Source organism: Anomaloglossus baeobatrachus, chromosome 1 (genome assembly GCF_048569485.1).
Source record: "Anomaloglossus baeobatrachus isolate aAnoBae1 chromosome 1, aAnoBae1.hap1, whole genome shotgun sequence".
NCBI classification, from domain to species: domain Eukaryota; kingdom Metazoa; phylum Chordata; class Amphibia; order Anura; family Aromobatidae; genus Anomaloglossus; species Anomaloglossus baeobatrachus.
In genome coordinates, this window is record NC_134353.1 from 952,621,667 (window position 1) to 952,641,203 (window position 19,537).

Consider the following 19,537-nt stretch of genomic DNA (forward strand, 5'->3'; position numbering starts at 1 on the left):
GAACACGGCGGGCATAGAAGTCAGTGACCGCGCTGACGTTAGGAGTGAAGAGGAGATCGTCACTGCAGGTAATAATCTCATCTGCCTCCTGGCAGCAGCGCTCATCTTCTCCTGCAGTGACCTGGGCTGACCTATTGATGTTAGCTCAGGTCACTGCATTGCTCTCCCAGCCAATGGGGAACATTCTGTTCTTCATTGACTGGGACATCATTGACTATTGTATGGATTGTCATGTGTTCCCCTTATTGGATTACGCCGTTCCCGGATTTGATTGTTCTTTTCAATAAATTGTTGAAAGAGGGAATGTGTTGGGGAGTGTTTTTTCAAATAAAATTTTTTTTGTTGTCTATTTTTTTTTATTACTGACTCGGTTGGTGATGTCGGGTATCTGATAGACGCCGTGACATCACGAACCCCAGGGCTTGATGCCAGGTGACATTACACATCTGGCATCAACCCCATATATTACCCCGTTTGCCACCGCACCAGGGCAACGGAATGAGTTGGGTAGAAGCACAAGGATTGGCGCATCTAATGGATGCGCCACTTCTGGGGCGGCTGCGGCCTGCTATTTTTAGGCTGGGGAGTGTCCAATAACAGTGGACCTCCCTAGTCTGAGAATACCAGACCCCAGCTGTCCGCTTTACCTCGGCTAGTGATCTAATTTGGGGGGGACCCCATGTTTTTTGTTTTAAATTATTTATTTAATTTAAAATAGCGTGGGGTGCCCTCTGTTTTGAATTACCAGTCAAGGTGAAGCTGCCAGCTGTGGTTTGCAGGCTGCAGCCGTCTGCTTTACCCTAGCTGGCTACAAAAGATCGGGGGGACCCCACGTGGGTTTTTTTTTTTTTATTTTTTTTTGGCTAAATACAAGGCTAAGCACCCTTTAGTGCCACATGAAAGTCACTAAAGGGTGCAAGCTTAGAATATGCAGGGGGGTGGGACATTATATATGTCTTTGTCATCTATCTATCTATCTATTCATCTATCCATTATCTATCCCTCTATTCATTCATTCATTCATTTATTCATTCATCCCTCTATCTCGGTCTCTATATCTATCTATTCATCTCTAGATCTACTCATCTATTTATCTTTCTTGCTGCTTCCGTTTTTTGCGGTCCGCAAAAAAAAACCGGAAGGCACACGGATGACACACGGATGCATCCATGAAAAAATGGACCGTTGTTTTGCGGACCGCAAAAAACGGAACGATCATGTGAATGTAGCCTACATGTGTTCCCTGTGGGGGTAGGGGTCGGTACAGAACGATGGTGAGGGGGGGTCGGTACAGAGCGCCGTGTGTGTATGTGTGTCCCGATGTGGGGCTGTGATATCCAATGCTGTAGTGATAACAGGTCAGTGCTGGGGCAGAATACTGACAGGGAATGTGTGTGCAGGGGGTGGGCAGAGGGTGCGGCTGGACACTGAGGTCGGGCGGTGACAGCTCTGACTGAGGTTTGGCACAGGAAGTGGTCATGTTTGTTGGAGCAAAATGTAAACAAGAAGCTGCAGAGAATAAAGGGATAATTCAAGAGGAACAAAAGTTAGAAAAGAAAAAATAACAATGTAGGGGTGATTTATATGACAATACAGCACAGATAAACTCAAAAATTTTTGATAAGCTAATGTCGGACAACTCCTTTAAGAGCAGCTCGTCATCACGTCATGACTGAGTGTGCAAATCACATATGACTGATTAGTCACATGGGGGAGGGGGGGGCGCCAAACTGAAGTCTTGCCCCGGGTGCCAGAAAGCCTATATAGACGTCTGCATAAAATACCCAAAAGTGACCCCATTCTAAAAACTGCATCCCTCACACTGCTCAAAACCACATCCAAGAAGTTTATTAACCCTTTAGGTGCTTCACAGGAACCAAAGTCATGTGAAAGGAAAAAATGAAAATTTTACTTTTTAACACAAAAATGTTACTTTAGTCATAAAATTTTCATTTTCACAAGAGAGAAAATGCAGCCTACAATGTATTGTGCATTTTCTCCTGAGTACGCAGATACCTCATATGTGGTGGATTTAAAATATTTGGGCACACGGCAGGGCTCGGAAGGCAAGGAGCGTCATTTGAATTTTTGAGTTTAAAATTAGCTGCACTCATTAGCGGACGCCATGTCGGGTTTGAAGACCCCTTGAGGTGCCTAAACAATGGAGCTCCCCCACAAGTGACCCCATTTTGGAAACTAGAGCCCTCAAATAATTTTTCTAGATGTTTGGTGAGCACTTTGAACCCCGGGGGGCTTCACAGAAGTTTATAACGTTGAGCCGTGAAAAGAATTTTTTTTTTTACCACAAAACTGTTTCTTCAACTAGGTAGCTTTTTTTCACAAGGGTATCAGGAAAAAATGCACCATAAAATTTATCGTGCATTTTTTCCTAAGCACGACGATACCTCATATGTGGTGGAAAGTAATTGTTTGGGCACATGGCGGGGCTCAGAAGAGAAGGAGCGCCATTTGACAGCAAAATTGGTTGGAATCATTAGCTGACGTAATGTTGCATTTGGAGACCCCCCCTGAGGTGCCTAAACAATGGAGCTCCCCCACAAGTGACCCAATTTTGGAAACTAGATCCCTCAAGGAATTTATCTAGATGTTTAGCGAGCCCCAAGGGGCTTCACAGAAGTTGATAATGTCGAGCCATGAATACAATTTATTTATTTATTTTTTTACCACAAAACTGTTACTTGAACCAGGTAGCTTTTTTTTCACAAGGGTATCAGAAAAAAATGCACCATAAAACGTATTGTGCAATTTCTCCTGAGTACGCAGATACGTCATATGTGGTGGAAACTAATTGTTTGGGAGCATGGCGGGGCTCAGAAGAGAAGGAGCGCCATTTGACAGCAAAATTGGTTGGAATCATTAGCGGACGCCATGTCATGTTTGGAGACCCCCTATGGTGCCTAAACAGTGGAGCTCCCCCACAAGTGACCCCATTTTGGAACTAGACCCCTCAAGGAATTTATCTAGATGTTTGGTGAGCCCCTTGTACCCCCAGGGGCTCCACAGAAGTTCATAACGTTGAACCGTGAAAATTTATTTATTTATTTATTTTTACCACAAAATTTTTGCTTCAACCAGGTAGCTTTTTTTTTTTTTTTTTACAACGGTATCAGGAAAAAATGCACCATAAAATGTATTGTGCAATTTTTCCCGAGTACGCAGATATCTCATATGTGGTGGAAAGTAATTGTTTGGGCGCACAGCAGGGCTAGGAAGAGAATGAACTCTATTTTGACTTTTCAAACGCACAGACGTGGTGTACTGATCGGCCGCTGCAGGACGCACGGTCGGATGAGATACAAAACGCGCCGGGGATTCGGGAAGAAAAAAGTCCCGCCAAAAATTGAGCAGGGATGCCGATCCGTTATGTTCATCCCTGATCAGAGCTCGGCGGGACGCACGGATGGATGCGATTCAAAAAGCATCAGGGATACGGGAAAAAAATAGTCCCGCCAAAAAACGAGCAGGGATGCCGATCCGTTATCTGCATTCCTGATCAGAGCTCGGCGCGACGCACGGACGGATGAGGTGTAAAAATCGCGGGGGGAGCAGATCGGTATGTCGGGGGACAGATCGGGGCGTGGGGGGCAGATCGCGGTGGGGGGGGCACGGGCAGGCGCCATCGCGGGAGCGCGCCGGGGCCATCGCGGGAGCGCAATACTTACAGTTGGAAAAGGAGCAGCAGCAGCGGTGGCAGCAGCGTTGGCATGGTACTACAAGTACCAGCCAGTGCACGCTGCAGACATGCAGGGGGAGGCTCCCCAGACCAACACAAGCCAGGGGAGGGCGGCCACCTCAAGATCAGACCGCCCCAGTGCACGCTGATTGGAGCGATTGCGCGTCATAGCACGATCGCTCCAATCAGTGCTGCAGGGGCTGGGGGGCGCCATGTTTGAGCTGCTGCTGCGGCACCTCATAGCAGGATCTCACAGTATTGCACTGAATCAGGCATTGTTTTTGCCGAAATCAGTGAGAACAATGTGATTTGAACATCCAATCACAACAATCGTCGATGGGGGGTGGCATCGCCCCCCTGTGGTCAAGCAAAGATTCCCTGCTTTAAGAAATAGGGGACATCATTTGAAAGCCGTTGCTATCGCCACGGAAATCAAATTAACTTTAGGCAGTAAACTTACGTCCCTGGTCGTTAAGTCACGTAAAAATAGGACGTAACTCTACTGCTCGCGGTCGTGAAGGAGTTAATCTTTATTCTAGCCAGGCTATAACATCTACCAGTCCAGTAAGTAGACTTACTGGGCGCGGCTCAGTCTGCAGGGCACCAGTCTAGGCAGTGCTGTGTGATGGCCGACGCTCTCTGAGCACCGCAGCACCTACAAACGGTGGAATCAGCCGCAGCAAACATACCAAAGATCTCCAGAGTAAACAGTACTAAAAAAATTCTACCAGAGTGTCTCCCTGTAATTACTGATACATGTACTGCCGGCGGAAAAATAAATAATACAAATCTATAAATATCTACATTTCTTTTTATTTTTTAGTAATGCATCAACAAACTAATCATACAATTACCAAATATCACATATTGTATAGTGTTACTGAATAGCACCCACCATACCAAGACCAAGACTACTATACATTGCAAAATAATGCCGCCACACCATGACCAAATATTATCACCACATGGAGCCTGTTATTGAGCAAAGGCCACTGCACAAAGACCAGTGGGTTCACTCCTCAAATCCCCCCAGTACAGAGATAATACAAACAGTAATGTCACAGTACAGGGATAATGCACACAGTGATGTCACAGTACAGGGATAATGCACACAGTGATGTCACAGTACAGGGGTAATACACACAGTGATGTCACAGTACAGGGATAATGCACACAGTGATGTCACAGTACGGGGATAATGCACACAGTGATGTTACAGTACAGGGATAATACACACAGTGATGTCACAGTACAGGGGTAATACACACAGTGATGTCACAGTACAGGGATAATGCACACAGTGATGTCACAGTACATGGATAATGCACACAGTGATATCACAGTACAGGGATAATACACACAGTGATGTCACAGTACAGGAATAATATACACAGTGATGTCACAGTACAGGGATAATACACAGTGATGTCACAGTACAGGGATAATGCACACAGTGATGTCACAGTACAGGGGTAATATACACAGTAATGTCACAGTACAGAGATAATACACACAGTGATGTCACAGTACAGGGATAATACACACAGCGATGTCACAGTACAGGGATAATACACACAGTGATGTCACAGTACAGGGATAATACACACAGTGATGTCACAGTACAGGAATAATATACACAGTGATGTCACAGTACAGGGATAATACACAGTGATGTCACAGTACAGGGATAATGCACACAGTGATGTCACAGTACAGGGGTAATACACACAGTAATGTCACAGTACAGAGATAATACACACAGTGATGTCACAGTACAGGGATAATACACACAGCGATGTCACAGTACAGGGATAATACACACAGTGATGTCACAGTACAGGGATAATACACACAGTGATGTCACAGTACACGGATAATACACACAGCGATGTCACAGTACACGGATAATACACACAGTGATGTCACAGTACAGGGATAATACACACAGTGATGTCACAGTACAGGGGTAATGCACACAGCGATGTCACAGTACATGGATAATGCACACAGTGATATCACAGTACAGGGATAATACACACAGTGATGTCACAGTACAGGAATAATACACACAGCGATGTCACAGTACAGGGATAATACACAGTGATTTCACAGTATAGGGATAATACACACAGTGATGTCACAGTACAGGTATAATATACACAGTAATGTCACAGTACAGAGATAATACACACAGTGATGTCACAGTACAGGGATAATACACACAGCGATGTCACAGTACAGGGATAATACACACAGTGATGTCACAGTACAGGGATAATACACACAGCGATGTCACAGTACACGGATAATACACACAGTGATGTCACAGTACAGGGATAATACACACAGTGATGTCACAGTACAGGGATAATACACACAGTGATGTCACAGTACAGGAGTAATGCACACAGTGATGTCACAGTACAGAAATAATCTAATATATAAAGCTGAATGTGTGTATGTGTGTGTATGTCCGGGATTGGCATCTGCACCGTCGCAGCTACAGCCACAAAATTTTGCACACTCACACTTCTGGACCCCGAGAGCGTCATAGCCTATATGTTTTGAGGGGAAATTTTAACCCCGCTCTTTACAGTTATTCACCAAAAAACCTTCCTCCATTAAAGCGAATGGAGCTGGGAACCACAGTGCAGCCAGAACTTCAGAAGAATGCGCAGCCACACCCTTATATGGAATGTTGGCGTGTCACAATACAGCCAGGGAAAGAAGCAGACACAGACAGGGTAAGAAACAGACAGGGTAAGAGACAGACACAAAGAGATAGACACAGACAAAGAGGACAGACTGACAGGAAAAGAGACTGACAGGAAAAGAGACTGACAGGAAAAGAGACTGACAGGTTAAGAGACAGACATCGACAGGGAAAGAAACAGACACAGACAGGGAAAGAGGCAGACACAGACAGGGAAAGAGGCAGACACAGACAGGGAAAGAGGCAGACACAGACAGGGAAAGAGGCAGACACAGACAGGGAAAGAGGCAGACACAGACAGGGAAAGAGGCAGACACAGACAGGGAAAGAGGCAGACACAGACAGGGAAAGAGGCAGACACAGACAGGGAAAGAGGCAGACACAGACAGGGAAAGAGGCAGACACAGACAGGGAAAGAGGCAGACACAGACAGGGAAAGAGGCAGACACAGACAGGGAAAGAGGCAGACACAGACAGGGAAAGAGGCAGACACAGACAGGGAAAGAGGCAGACACAGACAGGGTAAGAGACAGACAGGGTAAGAGAGGGAAAGAGACAGACAGGGTAAGAGACAGACACAGGGAAAGAGACAGAGGGAAAGAGGAAAAAAGACAGACAGGGAAAGAGACAGACAGGGTAAGAGATTGAGACAGACTGAGAGACAGTCAGACAGGGAAAGAGACAGACAGACAAAGAGAGAGAGAGACAGAGAGATATATACAGAGGGGGAGACAGACATTATAATTACATTTCTATCTATTTGTTTTGTGATTTTTCAGTGCAGAATACATTTTTGTTAATACATTCTATTTTGTTATCAGCAGGTATTAACCCGTGCGAAGCCGGGTAGTACAGCTAGTGTAATATATATATATATATATATATATATATATATATATATATATATATATATATATATATATATATATATATATATATATATATATATATACAAAAAAGGGGTGCACACCCTGACAAAATCAATAAAACCGAGGGCAGCATCCTGTATGATCACAATACGACCAAAACAGAAGAAGAAAAAAAGCTCACACATAATGGATGCCCACACCATAACATGGAAATGCTAGATACAAATATAATAATCTCTATTAAATCCAAGAGGACAGTAAACACACATAAAATCATTTATAGGGAACCTGTCACCAAATTTGGGGCCTATAAGCTGCAGCCACCACCAGTGGGATATTATATACAGCATTCTAACATGCTGAATATAAGAGCCCAGGCCACTGTATAGAACATAAAAATCACTTTATAATACTTACCTAAGGGGGTGGTGTGGTGCAGACTGGTCGGATGGGTGTCTCCTTTTTCCAGTGCCGGCGCCGCCTCTTTCGGCCATCTTTGTCCTTCTTCTGTATCCGGGATGCATGACGCGTCCTACGTCGTACACACTCGCTGGCATTGAGGTCCAGCGCAGGCGCACTTTGATCTGCCCTGAGCAGGTCAGATTAAAGTATTGTAGTGCGCCTGCGCAAGACCTCAATGCCGGCGACTGTGTATGACGTAGGATGTGTCATGCACGTTAGGCTGCTGTATATAAGAGCCCACTGGTGGTGGCCGCAGCTTATAGTCACCAAATCGGGTGACAGGTTCCCTTTAAAAGCATGAACAAATCCCAATTCACAAACTCCGCAAAAGTGATAACCTACTGTAATACAATACCCATATACAGTTAATGCGCATAACAATTCAGTACATGGAATAAGTATGTGCAGCGCCGCACAGGGACATGCGTATAACTAAATTCAACTTATTCTGTAATAAACCTGATCTGGGCGCTGCAGAAGGATTAGTATAGAAGAGACGACCGTCAGATAGCCCTGAATAATGCTCTGTGCAACAGCCCATGGAGCAGAGCCAGTATATCAGATGTGGCACTTATAATAACCCACTCTTATAATAGGCCCATAAACAATAATGCACAATAACAATACATAGATTAAATATGTGTCGTGCTACACAGCCAGCACAGAGTCATGCGTATAGCTTCATTACAGGCTATTATAGCTCACTGCTAACATGTCAGGGCATCCATGTGATCCACTCAAATAACAAAAAAGTAATACATAGGATCCTATACCCAGTATGACGATCCACTGAACCGTGCACTATCAATCCCTGTATAGATATGGGCAAGTAGTGCAAAAATATGCCAAAAAGAACTGAAATATACATGTGCCGGGCTAAGAGAAAGGGGGTGGAGGACGGGGATAAATGATCTGTGCGGCAAAGCATAAAGCAGGCCTGATGAGCCTGATCTAGTACTGCAAAAGAGTATTAGCGTAAAAGGGAAACTGTCAGCAAGCCCTAAATAAATGCTCTGTGCAGCGCTCTGCAATAGAGCATGAAGCAGAGCCAATGTACCAGATGTGGCACTGCAGAGGGGTATCAGAGCAGGAGGGAAGCCCCACGCTTATGGCAGCCATACATGGGGCTTCCCTGATACTTTGATTCTCCCTCTACAGTGCCACATCTGGTATATTGGCTTTGCTTCATGCTCTGTTGCACAGCGCTGGTATACAGTATTGGCTCTGCTTCATGCTGTGTTGCACAGCACTGCACAGAGCATTTACTTATGGCTTGCTGATGGTTTCCCTTTTAGTACAGAGCTATTACACACAGGGATGACACAGCACAGGGCAGTTTATGTGGTGGTACAGGCAGACATCTGCACATTATTATACTCGCCTGCTCCTGTGCTGTGAGAGATGTTAGTGGCTTCTGCCTCCACTTCCTGTGGCTCCTGCTGGCCGTGTTCAGTTCCTCTCCTCTGCTATTTCTCCCTGGTGCTTTTGCACTCCCTTCTTGTTTGCTTAGCTCAGCTCTCTGCTTCTTCTGCTCTGTTGTCTTCTTGTCAGGTCTGTGCTTCTTCTCCTGCTCTGTTTTAGCTTTCCAATCTCTTTTCAATCTCCCGCAGCTGTACTGAACAAGCTCCGCCCCCTCTCCTGATTGGTTGTTCTCCTCCTGGCAGCTCTCACAGCTCTCTGACTGGTAGAGGACGCTGCCTGGCCATTCCCCCCTCTACAGCAGAAGCAGCGCTGTGCAGTGTGAGTGAGTCGCATCTCTATTCACACAGTGCGCCCCCCCCCCCCCCCCCTTAATCAGCTGCTTGGTGACATCCCTGGGCAGCCCGCCTGTGTTGGAAATGATGGAGAGTGAAAGTACACAGTCACACACCGCGGGCAGCCGCTCTGGGCCCCTTTAGGTCACGGGCCCCGTAGCAGCCGCGTGGTCTGCCTGTATTGTCGTTACGCCACTGAACGTAGTTCTTCACTGTAGCAATTGCAGCGTTCAGCATTGAACACGCCATGCATGGTTTTATGGGGTCAGCAGCCAACAAGATGAGGCTTCCGCCCCAGCGGTCATTGGGAATCTGCCCAGAGGCCGTAGAAAAAATCATTATGTGCTGCATACAGCCTGCGGGTTGGAGGTCCCCCCCCCCCCTTCCCCCTAAATTAAGGTCTGGAGACTGGTTAAAGGCAAGGTGTCGTAAAAAAAAAAAAAAATTAAATAACTGAAAAATTGTAAAGTGTTAATGTTTTAATGTTTTGTTTAAATATTATTATTTGTTTTTAATTGAGCAAAATATAAAAAAAAAATAAAAAGTTTTATATTTTCCACTCTTAAACACTAGGGGGAGCAGCTTCAGAAATCCTACAGAAATCCCACTGTAGAAATAGCCTGAATTACAGCTGCAGTAAAGTGGGCGGAGTCTGCTCTCCTGTGTGTGATGTCACCTCCCCCTCCCAACCTGAGTGTTTCGCACAGATAAGAGAGAATAACATGTAGGGACACAGTGCAGAGCCATTTTGTTGGTGTCCAGAAATGTCTAAAGTGTCACCAAGGACAGCTGGAGTATCACACAGGACAGGATTAGATACACGGCTCAGCAGACAGTATCACACAGGATAGGATTAGATACACGGCTCAGCAGACAGTATCACACAGGATAGGATTAGATACACGGCTCAGCAGACAGTATCACACAGGATAGGATTAGATACACGGATCAGCAGACAGTATCACACAGGATAGGATTAGATACACAGCTCAGCAGACAGTATCACACAGGATAAGATTAGATACACGGCTCAGCAGACAGTATCACACAGGATAGGATTAGATACACGGCTCAGCAGACAGTATCACACAGGATAGGATTAGATACACAGCCCTGCATACAGTATCACACAGGATAGGATTAGATACACAGCCCTGCATACAGTATCACACAGGATAGGATTAGATACACAGCCCTGCATACAGTATCACAGGGTAGGATTAGATACACAGCCCTGCATACAGTATCACACAAGATAGGATTAGATACACAGCCCTGCATACAGTATCACACAGGATAGGATTAGATACACGGCTCAGCAGGCGGTATCACACAGGATAGGATTAGATACACAGCTCAGCAGACAGTATCACACAGGATAGGATTAGATACACGGCTCAGCAGACAGTATCACACAGGATAGGATTAGATACACAGCTCAGCAGACAGTATCACACAGGATAAGATTAGATACACGGCTCAGCAGACAGTATCACACAGGATAGGATTAGATACTCGGCTCAGCAGACAGTATCACACAGGATAGGATTAGATACACAGCCCTGCATACAGTATCACACAGGATAGGATTAGATACACAGCCCTGCATACAGTATCACACAGGATAGGATTAGATACACGGCTCAGCAGGCGGTATCACACAGGATAGGATTAGATACACTGCTCAGCAGACAGTATCACATAGGAGAGGATTAGATACACAGCTCAGCAGACAGTATCACACAGGATAGGATTAGATACACGGATCAGCAGACAGTATCACACAGGACAGGATTAGATACACAGCTCAGCAGACAGTATCACACAGGATAGGATTAGATACACGGCTCAGCAGACAGTATCACACAGGATAGGATTAGATACACGGATCAGCAGACAGTATCACACAGGATAGGATTAGATACACAGCTCAGCAGACAGTATCACACAGGATAAGATTAGATACATGGCTCAGCAGACAGTATCACACAGGATAGGATTAGATACACGGCTCAGCAGACAGTATCACACAGGATAGGATTAGATACACAGCCCTGCATACAGTATCACACAGGATAGGATTAGATACACAGCCCTGCATACAGTATCACACAGGATAGGATTAGATACACGGCTCAGCAGGCGGTATCACACAGGATAGGATTAGATACACTGCTCAGCAGACTATCACACAGGAGAGGATTAGATACACGGCTCAGCAGACAGTATCACATAGGAGAGGATTAGATACATGGCTCAGCAGGCAGTATCATATAGGAGAGGATTAGATACATGGCTCAGTAGAGAGTATGACATAGGAGAGGATTAGGTACATAGCTCAGCAGGCAGTATCTCATACATCACAAACTTGGATTAGATACACAGTTCAGCAGATAGTATCACACAGGATAGGATTAGATACTGTCTGCTGAGTTGCTGTATCACACAGAAGAGGATTAGATACACGGCTCAGCAGACAATATCACATAAGACAGGATTAGAGGGAGAGCGGGTGGGTGTCAGTGGTGACAGTAGCAGCGGGGGAGGGGCGCCGGTACTCACATGCTCTGCATGCACACAAACACACACACAGCTCTGCTGCATGGAGGCCGGCAGCGGGGGGAGAGCGGGGCTGGGTAAAGCGTGGGGAGGGGGTGTCATTGCAGACAGTAATCCACTGCTGCACACCGCTCCGGCTGTCGGTAACATTACTGTTCTAGGATCTGTTAGGATGGTACTGCTTGCTCTTTCAGATCCTGGCTGTAGGGGAAAAATGCAGCCCAGCCGAAAGCATGGGCTATGGGAAAATGGCGGCTGAACACACCCACAGCTGTGAATTGGGCAGCCCACACAGGTGTTACCATTTCAGTTGTAATGAAACTAAAGGGGTCGGAATCCGACTACTATCCCCTATGTCCATGAGGTGCTGTAAATTGAGCCTGCACTTTCGTGCTAAAACTAGGAATGTAAAATGGCAGCCCCCATTACCAGCTTTCCAGCATTATAAAAACTGAAAGACATCTTTATTTAAAGCAAGATAATATTATAACTGCATGTTATCTTACAAGTAATCATTGTTTGGATTATATAAATCCGCGACACCTTACCTTTAAGCCACTCCATGATCTTAATGTGCTGCTTTTTGAGCCACTCTTTTGTTGCGGTGGCTGTATGTGTTAGGTCATTGTTGTACTGGAAGACCCAGCCATGACCTGTTTTTAATGTCCTGGCAGAGGAAAGGAGGATGTCACTCAGGATTTTATGGTACATGGCTCCATCCATTGTCCCATTGATGCAGTGAAGTAGTCCTGTGCGCTTAGCAGAGAAACACCCCCAAAACATAAGGTTTCCACCAACATGCTTGACAGTGGGGACGGTGTTCTTTGGGTCATGGGCAGCATTTCTTTTCCTCAAAACACAGCGAGTTCAGTTAAGGTCAAAGAGCTTGATTTTTGTCTCATCTGACCCCAGCACATTCTCTAAATCACTCTCAGAATCATCAAGTTGTTAATTTGCAAACTTCAGATGGGCCGGCTGCACGTGGGCCTTCATACGGGTCAGCTGCACATGGGCCTTCTTGAGCAGTGGGACTTTGCCGGCACTGAAGAATTTTAAGCCATTATGGCGTAATGTGTTACCAATGGTTTTCTTGGTGACAGTGGTCCCAGCTGCCTTGAGATCAGTAACAAGTTCCCCCATGTTGTTTTAGGCTGATCTCTCACCTTCCTCACGATCCTGGAGACCCCACAAGGTGAGATTTTGCATGGAGCCCCAGATCGATGTCGATTGACACTCATTTTGTATTTCTTCCATTTTTTTTTTTACTATTGCACCAAGTTGTCTCCTTCTCACGCAGCGTCTTACTTATGGTTTTGTCGCCCATTCCAGCCTTGTGCAGGGCTATGATCTTGTCCCTGACATTCTTACAAAGCTCTTTGGTCTCCCATGTTGTAGAGGTTAGTCTGACTGATTAACTGAGTTTGTGGAGAGGAGTCTTTTATACAGGGGACAATGTAAGAGCTGTCTATAATGCAGGTAACAAGTTGATTAGGAGCTTCTTAGTGTCTGTAGGAGCCAGAAATGTTAATGGTTGGTAGGGGATCAAATACTTAGGGTATGTGCGCACGCTGCGTTCTGTCAACCGCAGAAAACAATGCACCCTCTGGCAAACTGCATAACTATAAACACTGCGTTTGACAAAAAAAAAAAATTTGGATTGCATTTTGAATCCATTTTGGATGCATTTTTGGCAGTGTGGTCCCACTCGGCTCTGCTACAGCCCCATAGAGCATGGCTAACAGTGAGACAGAGCCGCGCGATCAGAATGAACTCGGATGAACTTCACCTGACTTCATTGTCATTGCGCGGCTCTGTCTGTGTGCCGCGGCCTGATTTGCATTCACCGGTGAAGGACTCACTGGTGACCGCAAATCCCCTGAGTGACTGAAGTGAGCCGCGGGATTAGCGGTGCCGTCACTCAGGTTACCCACGGTCAGCTGGAATTATCCACCTGAGACCGCAAATCACCTAAGTGAGGGCACCGCTGATCGTGAGGCTCTCTTCAGTCACTCGGGCGACTTACTGTCACAGTTGGAGGACTCCAGCTGTGGTCGCCCGCGGGTAACCTAAGTGACGTCATTGCTGATAGCGCGACTCAGTTCAGTTGCTCCGTGGAGCTGACAGCGGTCGTGGTCTGTGGCCGCTCGATGTCAGCTTCCGATGTAGCAGAGCAGAAAGCGTCGTGGGACCTCGTGTTGATTTATGTCGGACCTGGTTGGCTGTTTGGTGGGTAATAAAGTGGTGAAAGAGGGTGGGATTTGTTTTTTTGTCTTTTATTCCAAATAAAGGCATTTTCGGTGTTTGTGTTTATTATCTTTAACGTACAGATTAATCATTGGGGGTGTCTCATAGACGCCTGCCATGATTAACCTAGGACTTATTGGCAGCTCTGGGCTGCCATTAACTCCTTATTACCCCGATTGCCACCGCACCAGGGCAATTCAGGATGAGCCGGGTAGAGTCCTGGGATTGTTGCATCTACTGGATGCGGCAATTTCGAGCGGCTGCTGGCTGATATTTTTAGGTTGGGGGGCTCCCCATAACATGGGGCTCCCCATCCTGAGAATACCAGCCTTCAGCCGTGTGGCTTTACCTTTGCTGGTATCAAAATTGGGGGGAACCCACACCTTTTTTGTTTTAATCATTTATTTTACTGCACTACATAGACCCGCCCACCAGCAGCTGTGATTGGTTGCAGTGAGACAGCTGTCACTCAGCGTGGGGCCTTGTTTGACTGCAACCAATCATAGGCGCCGGTGGGCGGGGGAAGCAGTGAATACGAGATGGATTAATGAGCGTCCGGCATTTTCAAAAGCAGGAGAAGCCGTCAGAGCAGTGTGACAGCCGTGCAGCGCAGCGCCGGTGATCGGTGAGTATAGGGGGAGAGACCGACACTGACAACGACCGAAAGACCTGCATTCTGTTTGTCAAAAAAGCATGCAGAACGCAGCAAAAATGCAGTGCAAGCGCAGTTTGGTTGTGTTTTGACACGGCTCATTGATTTCAATGGGTGGAAAAAGCAACCAAAACGCACAAAAGAAGTGACATGCTGCTTTTTTAAACGCATCGATTTTGTGAAATATTTCGCATCCAAAAAGCTGCCTAAAAAAGCAACGTGCGCATGGAATTTGCTGACTTCTCATAGACTTTGCTGGGGAAACACAATGCATGTATTTTTGACAATGACACGCTGCAGTTTTAAATGCAGCCAAAACGCAGGAAAAAATGCAACGTGCGCACAGCCTTATTTCTCTCTGCAAAATGCAAATAATTTTATATAATTTATACAATGTGATTTTTCTGGATTTTATTTTGGATATTCTATCTCTCAATGGTAAAATTAACCTATCCTTAACATTATAGACTGTTCATGTCTTTGTCAGTGGGCAACCTTACACAATCAGCAAGGGATCAAATACTTATTTCCCCTTATTCTCTTCAGTTGTTTTTTGTATTTTTTTTCCTTTTAGTTGATTTCCTTATCATCTCATCCTCTATATAATAAAGGATCAATCTTCTGTTGTTTTTTTTTTCATTTTTCCTGATTGACCCAAAAAAGATGATTAAAGACAAAGATGACATTATGGAGAAGATATTACACCTGAGTCTGGAGATAATCTTCCATCTTACTGGAGAGGTGAGAGGTTCTGATGTCATCACATTACATCATTATGGGAATAACAGAGGATATGACCGGGGAGGTGAGAGGCTCTGATGTCATCACATTACATCATTATGGGAATAACAGAGGATATGACCGAGGAGATGAGCGGTTCTGATGTCATCACATTACATCATTATCTATGGGGATAACAGAGGATATGACCGGGGAGGTGAGAGGCTCTGATGTCACCACATTACATCATTATCTATGGGAATAACAGAGGATATGACCGGGGAGGTGAGAGGCTCTGATGTCATCACATTACATCATTATCTATGGGGATAACAGAGGATATGACCGGGGAGATGAGCGGTTCTGATGTCATCACATTACATCATTATCTATGGGGATAACAGAGGATATGACCGGGGAGGTGAGAGGCTCTGATGTCACCACATTACATCATTATCTATGGGAATAACAGAGGATATGACCGGGGAGGTGAGAGGCTCTGATGTCATCACATTACATCATTATCTATGGGGATAACAGAGGATATGACCGGGGAGGTGAGCGGTTCTGATGTCATCACATTACATCATTATCTATGGGGATAACAGAGGATATGACCGGGGAGGTGAGAGGTTCTGATGTCACCACATTACATCATTATCTATGGGGATAACAGAGGATATGACCGGGGAGGTGAGAGGCTCTGATGTCATCACATGACATCATTATCTATGGGGATAACAGAGGATATGACCGGGGAGGTGAGAGGCTCTGATGTCATCACATGACATCATTATCTATGGGGATAACAGAGGATATGACCGGGGAGGTGAGAGGTTCTGATGTTATCACATTACATCATTATCTATGGGAATAACAGAGGATATGACCGGGGAGGTGAGAGGTTCTGATGTCACCACATTACATCATTATCTATGGGGATAACAGAGGATATGACCGGGGAGGTGAGAGGCTCTGATGTCATCACATTACATCATTATCTATGGGAATAACAGAGGATATGACCGGGGGGGTGATGGACTCTGGAAATGTCTGTAGTGATATTATTAATGTCTTCACACTCAGGATTACACAGTAGTGAAGACCTCTAGTGATCGCTGTCAGGCCCCTGTGTGTGAAGGACGGGGAGGAACCCTGAGCCCAATCCCGGGGCCTCCACCTCACCCCCGGATACATGAGGACATCAATGACCAGAAGATCCTAGAACTCACCAACAAGATGCTTGAGCTGCTGACTGGAGAGGTGACACTGCTGGGAATGCTGGGACATTATACAGGACGGCACTGGAGGATTCTGGGTGATGACGGTATCATTGTGTTGTCAGGTTCCTATAAGGTGTCAGGATGTCAGCGTCTATTTCTCCATGGAGGAGTGGGAGTATCTAGAAGGACACAAGGAGCGGTACAAGGAGGTGATGATGGAGGAGCCCCAGCCCCGCACATCACCAGGTAATAGACAGGACTGAATACACCCGGCCTATAATTATCTGTATGTAATAATGATGTCCGTCCTGTTTGTGTCTCCTGCAGGTCTCTCCAGTACGAGGACGACCCCAGAGAGATGTCCCGCTCCTCCTCCTCCTCCACAGGATCCTCAGGTAGATGGAGATCTCCCCTATGAGGTGTGGACGGCTGTGACCTCCTTGTGTTCAGTCTTGTTTTCTCCTCCAGTATTAGATGTTTTATACTTGTGTAATGAGAGCGGTGGAGACGGCAGGATCACAGCTGACCACAGACCTCACATGTCCGGATCTTATCTCCATTATTCCCGGGGACTTTTACAATATTTTGTTTTGCAGCTTTTGGATCCGGATAAAGATCTGAGCAATATTAATTCTCCAGAGAGAAATGTGAGGGGCGATCAGCGGAGTAACGAGGGGATTCCTACAGATCACCGCCCCGGTGAGTACAGACCACCCAATAACGCACACAAGTCACACATTCCTATTTTCCGCTCTTTGCTGTGTCAGTTTCTACAGCGGTATATTAACCCTTCATGTACAATACACATGAAATGTGAATGAATCTGTGATCCCGGTGCAGGTGATAACACGGGATGTGCAGTTATGTTATAGAGGAGAAATACAGCTGGACATGAATTCTGCCGATGTGAGCGAGGACGAGCTCCAGCGCTTTCCTATTATCCGCTGTCAGGGCTGATGAGGGGTTTCTCCAGTTTAGGGACTAAGAATCCATTATCTCCTATTACACTCATGTCAGTGTCAGAACAGACATAAACTCACTTGTTTATTTTCACCAGGTAAACCAATATAATTGCACAAAATTTAGAAATAAACATTTCTGACATGCAAAAACAAAACCCAAAAAATTAGTGACCAATATAGCCACCTTTCTTTATGATGACACTCAACAGCCTACCATCCATAGATTCTGTCAGTTGCTTGATCTGTTTACGATCAACATTGCGTGCAGCAGCCACCACAGCCTCCAGATACTGTTACGAGAGGTGTACTGTTTTCCCTCCCTGTCGATCTTACATTTTATGAGGGACCACAGGTTCTCTATGGGGTTCAGATCAGGTGAACAAGGGGGCCATGTCATTATCTTTTAGACCACGGGTGGGAAACCTTTGCCCCGCGATAACCTTTTATGCAGCCCCCGGGCAGATTCCAGAGACCGCAGTACTCGGGTGGCAACTGCGTCTTGCTGCTGGCTTTTTAGATCCTGTGAAGCTTAAGTTCTCACGCAAGCCAATGCTAGTGTGATGACATACTTTCTGGGTGGAGTATGCGCTCGATTCGCTCTCGTTCCAGAAGAGGAGCTGCTGCCTCAGTGTCCAACAGGTATGTTTGTGCTCCCATGCCTGTGTGCCCCTCCATTGTCCAAAGGCCTGTGTGTTCCCTTGCACATCCCCACGGCAGCCTGTGCTCCTGCAGCATCCCGTGCTCCTCGGTCTTCCCCACGGCAGCCTGTGCTCCTCGGTCCTTCCCACGGCAGCCTGTGCTCCTCGGTCCTTCCCACGCAGCCTGTGCTCCTCGGTCCTCCCCACGGCAGCCTGTGCTTCTCGGTCCTCCCCACGGCAGCCTGTGCTCCTTGGGCTTCCCCACGGCAACCTGTGTCCCTGCGCCCTCGACACTGCTGCCTGTGTCCCTGCGCCCTCGACACTGCTGCCTGTGTCCCTGCGCCCTCGACACTGCTGCCTGTGTCCCTGCGCCCTCGACACTGCTGCCTGTGTCCCTGCGCCCTCGACACTGCTGCCTGTGTCCCTGCGCCCTCGACACTGCTGCCTGTGTCCCTGCGCCCTCGACACTGCTGCCTGAGTCCCTGCGCCCTCGACACTGCTGCCTGTGTCCCTGCGCCCTCGACACTGCTGCCTGTGTCCCTGCGCCCTCGACACTGCTGCCTGTGTCCCTGCGCCCTCGACACTGCTGCCTGTGTCCCTGCGCCCTCGACACTGCTGCCTGTGTCCCTGCGCCCTCGACACTGCTGCCTGTGTCCCTGCGCCCTCGACACTGCTGCCTGTGTCCCTGCGCCCTCGACACTGCTGCCTGTGTCCCTGCGCCCTCGACACTGCTGCCTGTGTCCCTGCGCCCTCGACACTGCTGCCTGTGTCCCTGCGCCCTCGACACTGCTGCCTGTGTCCCTGCGCCCTCGACACTGCTGCCTGTGCCCCTGCGGCTGCCTCTCCCCAGGGCTGCCTGTGCCCTTCTTATATGTCTGTACCCCCAACGATGTCCTTATATTTCTTCCAGCCGTCCAATGTGATGTATAGTCCTCCCAGCCCTCCCCAGTATTTAGTCCTCCCTACCCTCCCCAGTGATGTCTAGGCCTCCCAGCCCTCCCCAGTGATGTCTAGGCCTCCCAGCCCTCCCCAGTGATGTCTAGGCCT

At 46.9% G+C, this 19,537-nt stretch overlaps 1 protein-coding gene across 1 annotated transcript in view; it reads left to right on the plus strand.

Moving 5' to 3' along the window:
- LOC142257041 (uncharacterized) overlaps positions 1 to 19,537 on the plus strand; it is an 87,667-nt gene that overhangs the window by 25,006 nt on the left and 43,124 nt on the right. The window contains exons 6-10 of the mRNA XM_075329099.1: positions 15,611 to 15,688; positions 16,754 to 16,930; positions 17,013 to 17,136; positions 17,218 to 17,285; positions 17,487 to 17,589. Of these exons, the coding sequence (XP_075185214.1) occupies positions 15,611 to 15,688; positions 16,754 to 16,930; positions 17,013 to 17,136; positions 17,218 to 17,285; positions 17,487 to 17,589 (550 nt within the window). The remainder of the gene's footprint in view (positions 1 to 15,610; positions 15,689 to 16,753; positions 16,931 to 17,012; positions 17,137 to 17,217; positions 17,286 to 17,486; positions 17,590 to 19,537) is intronic.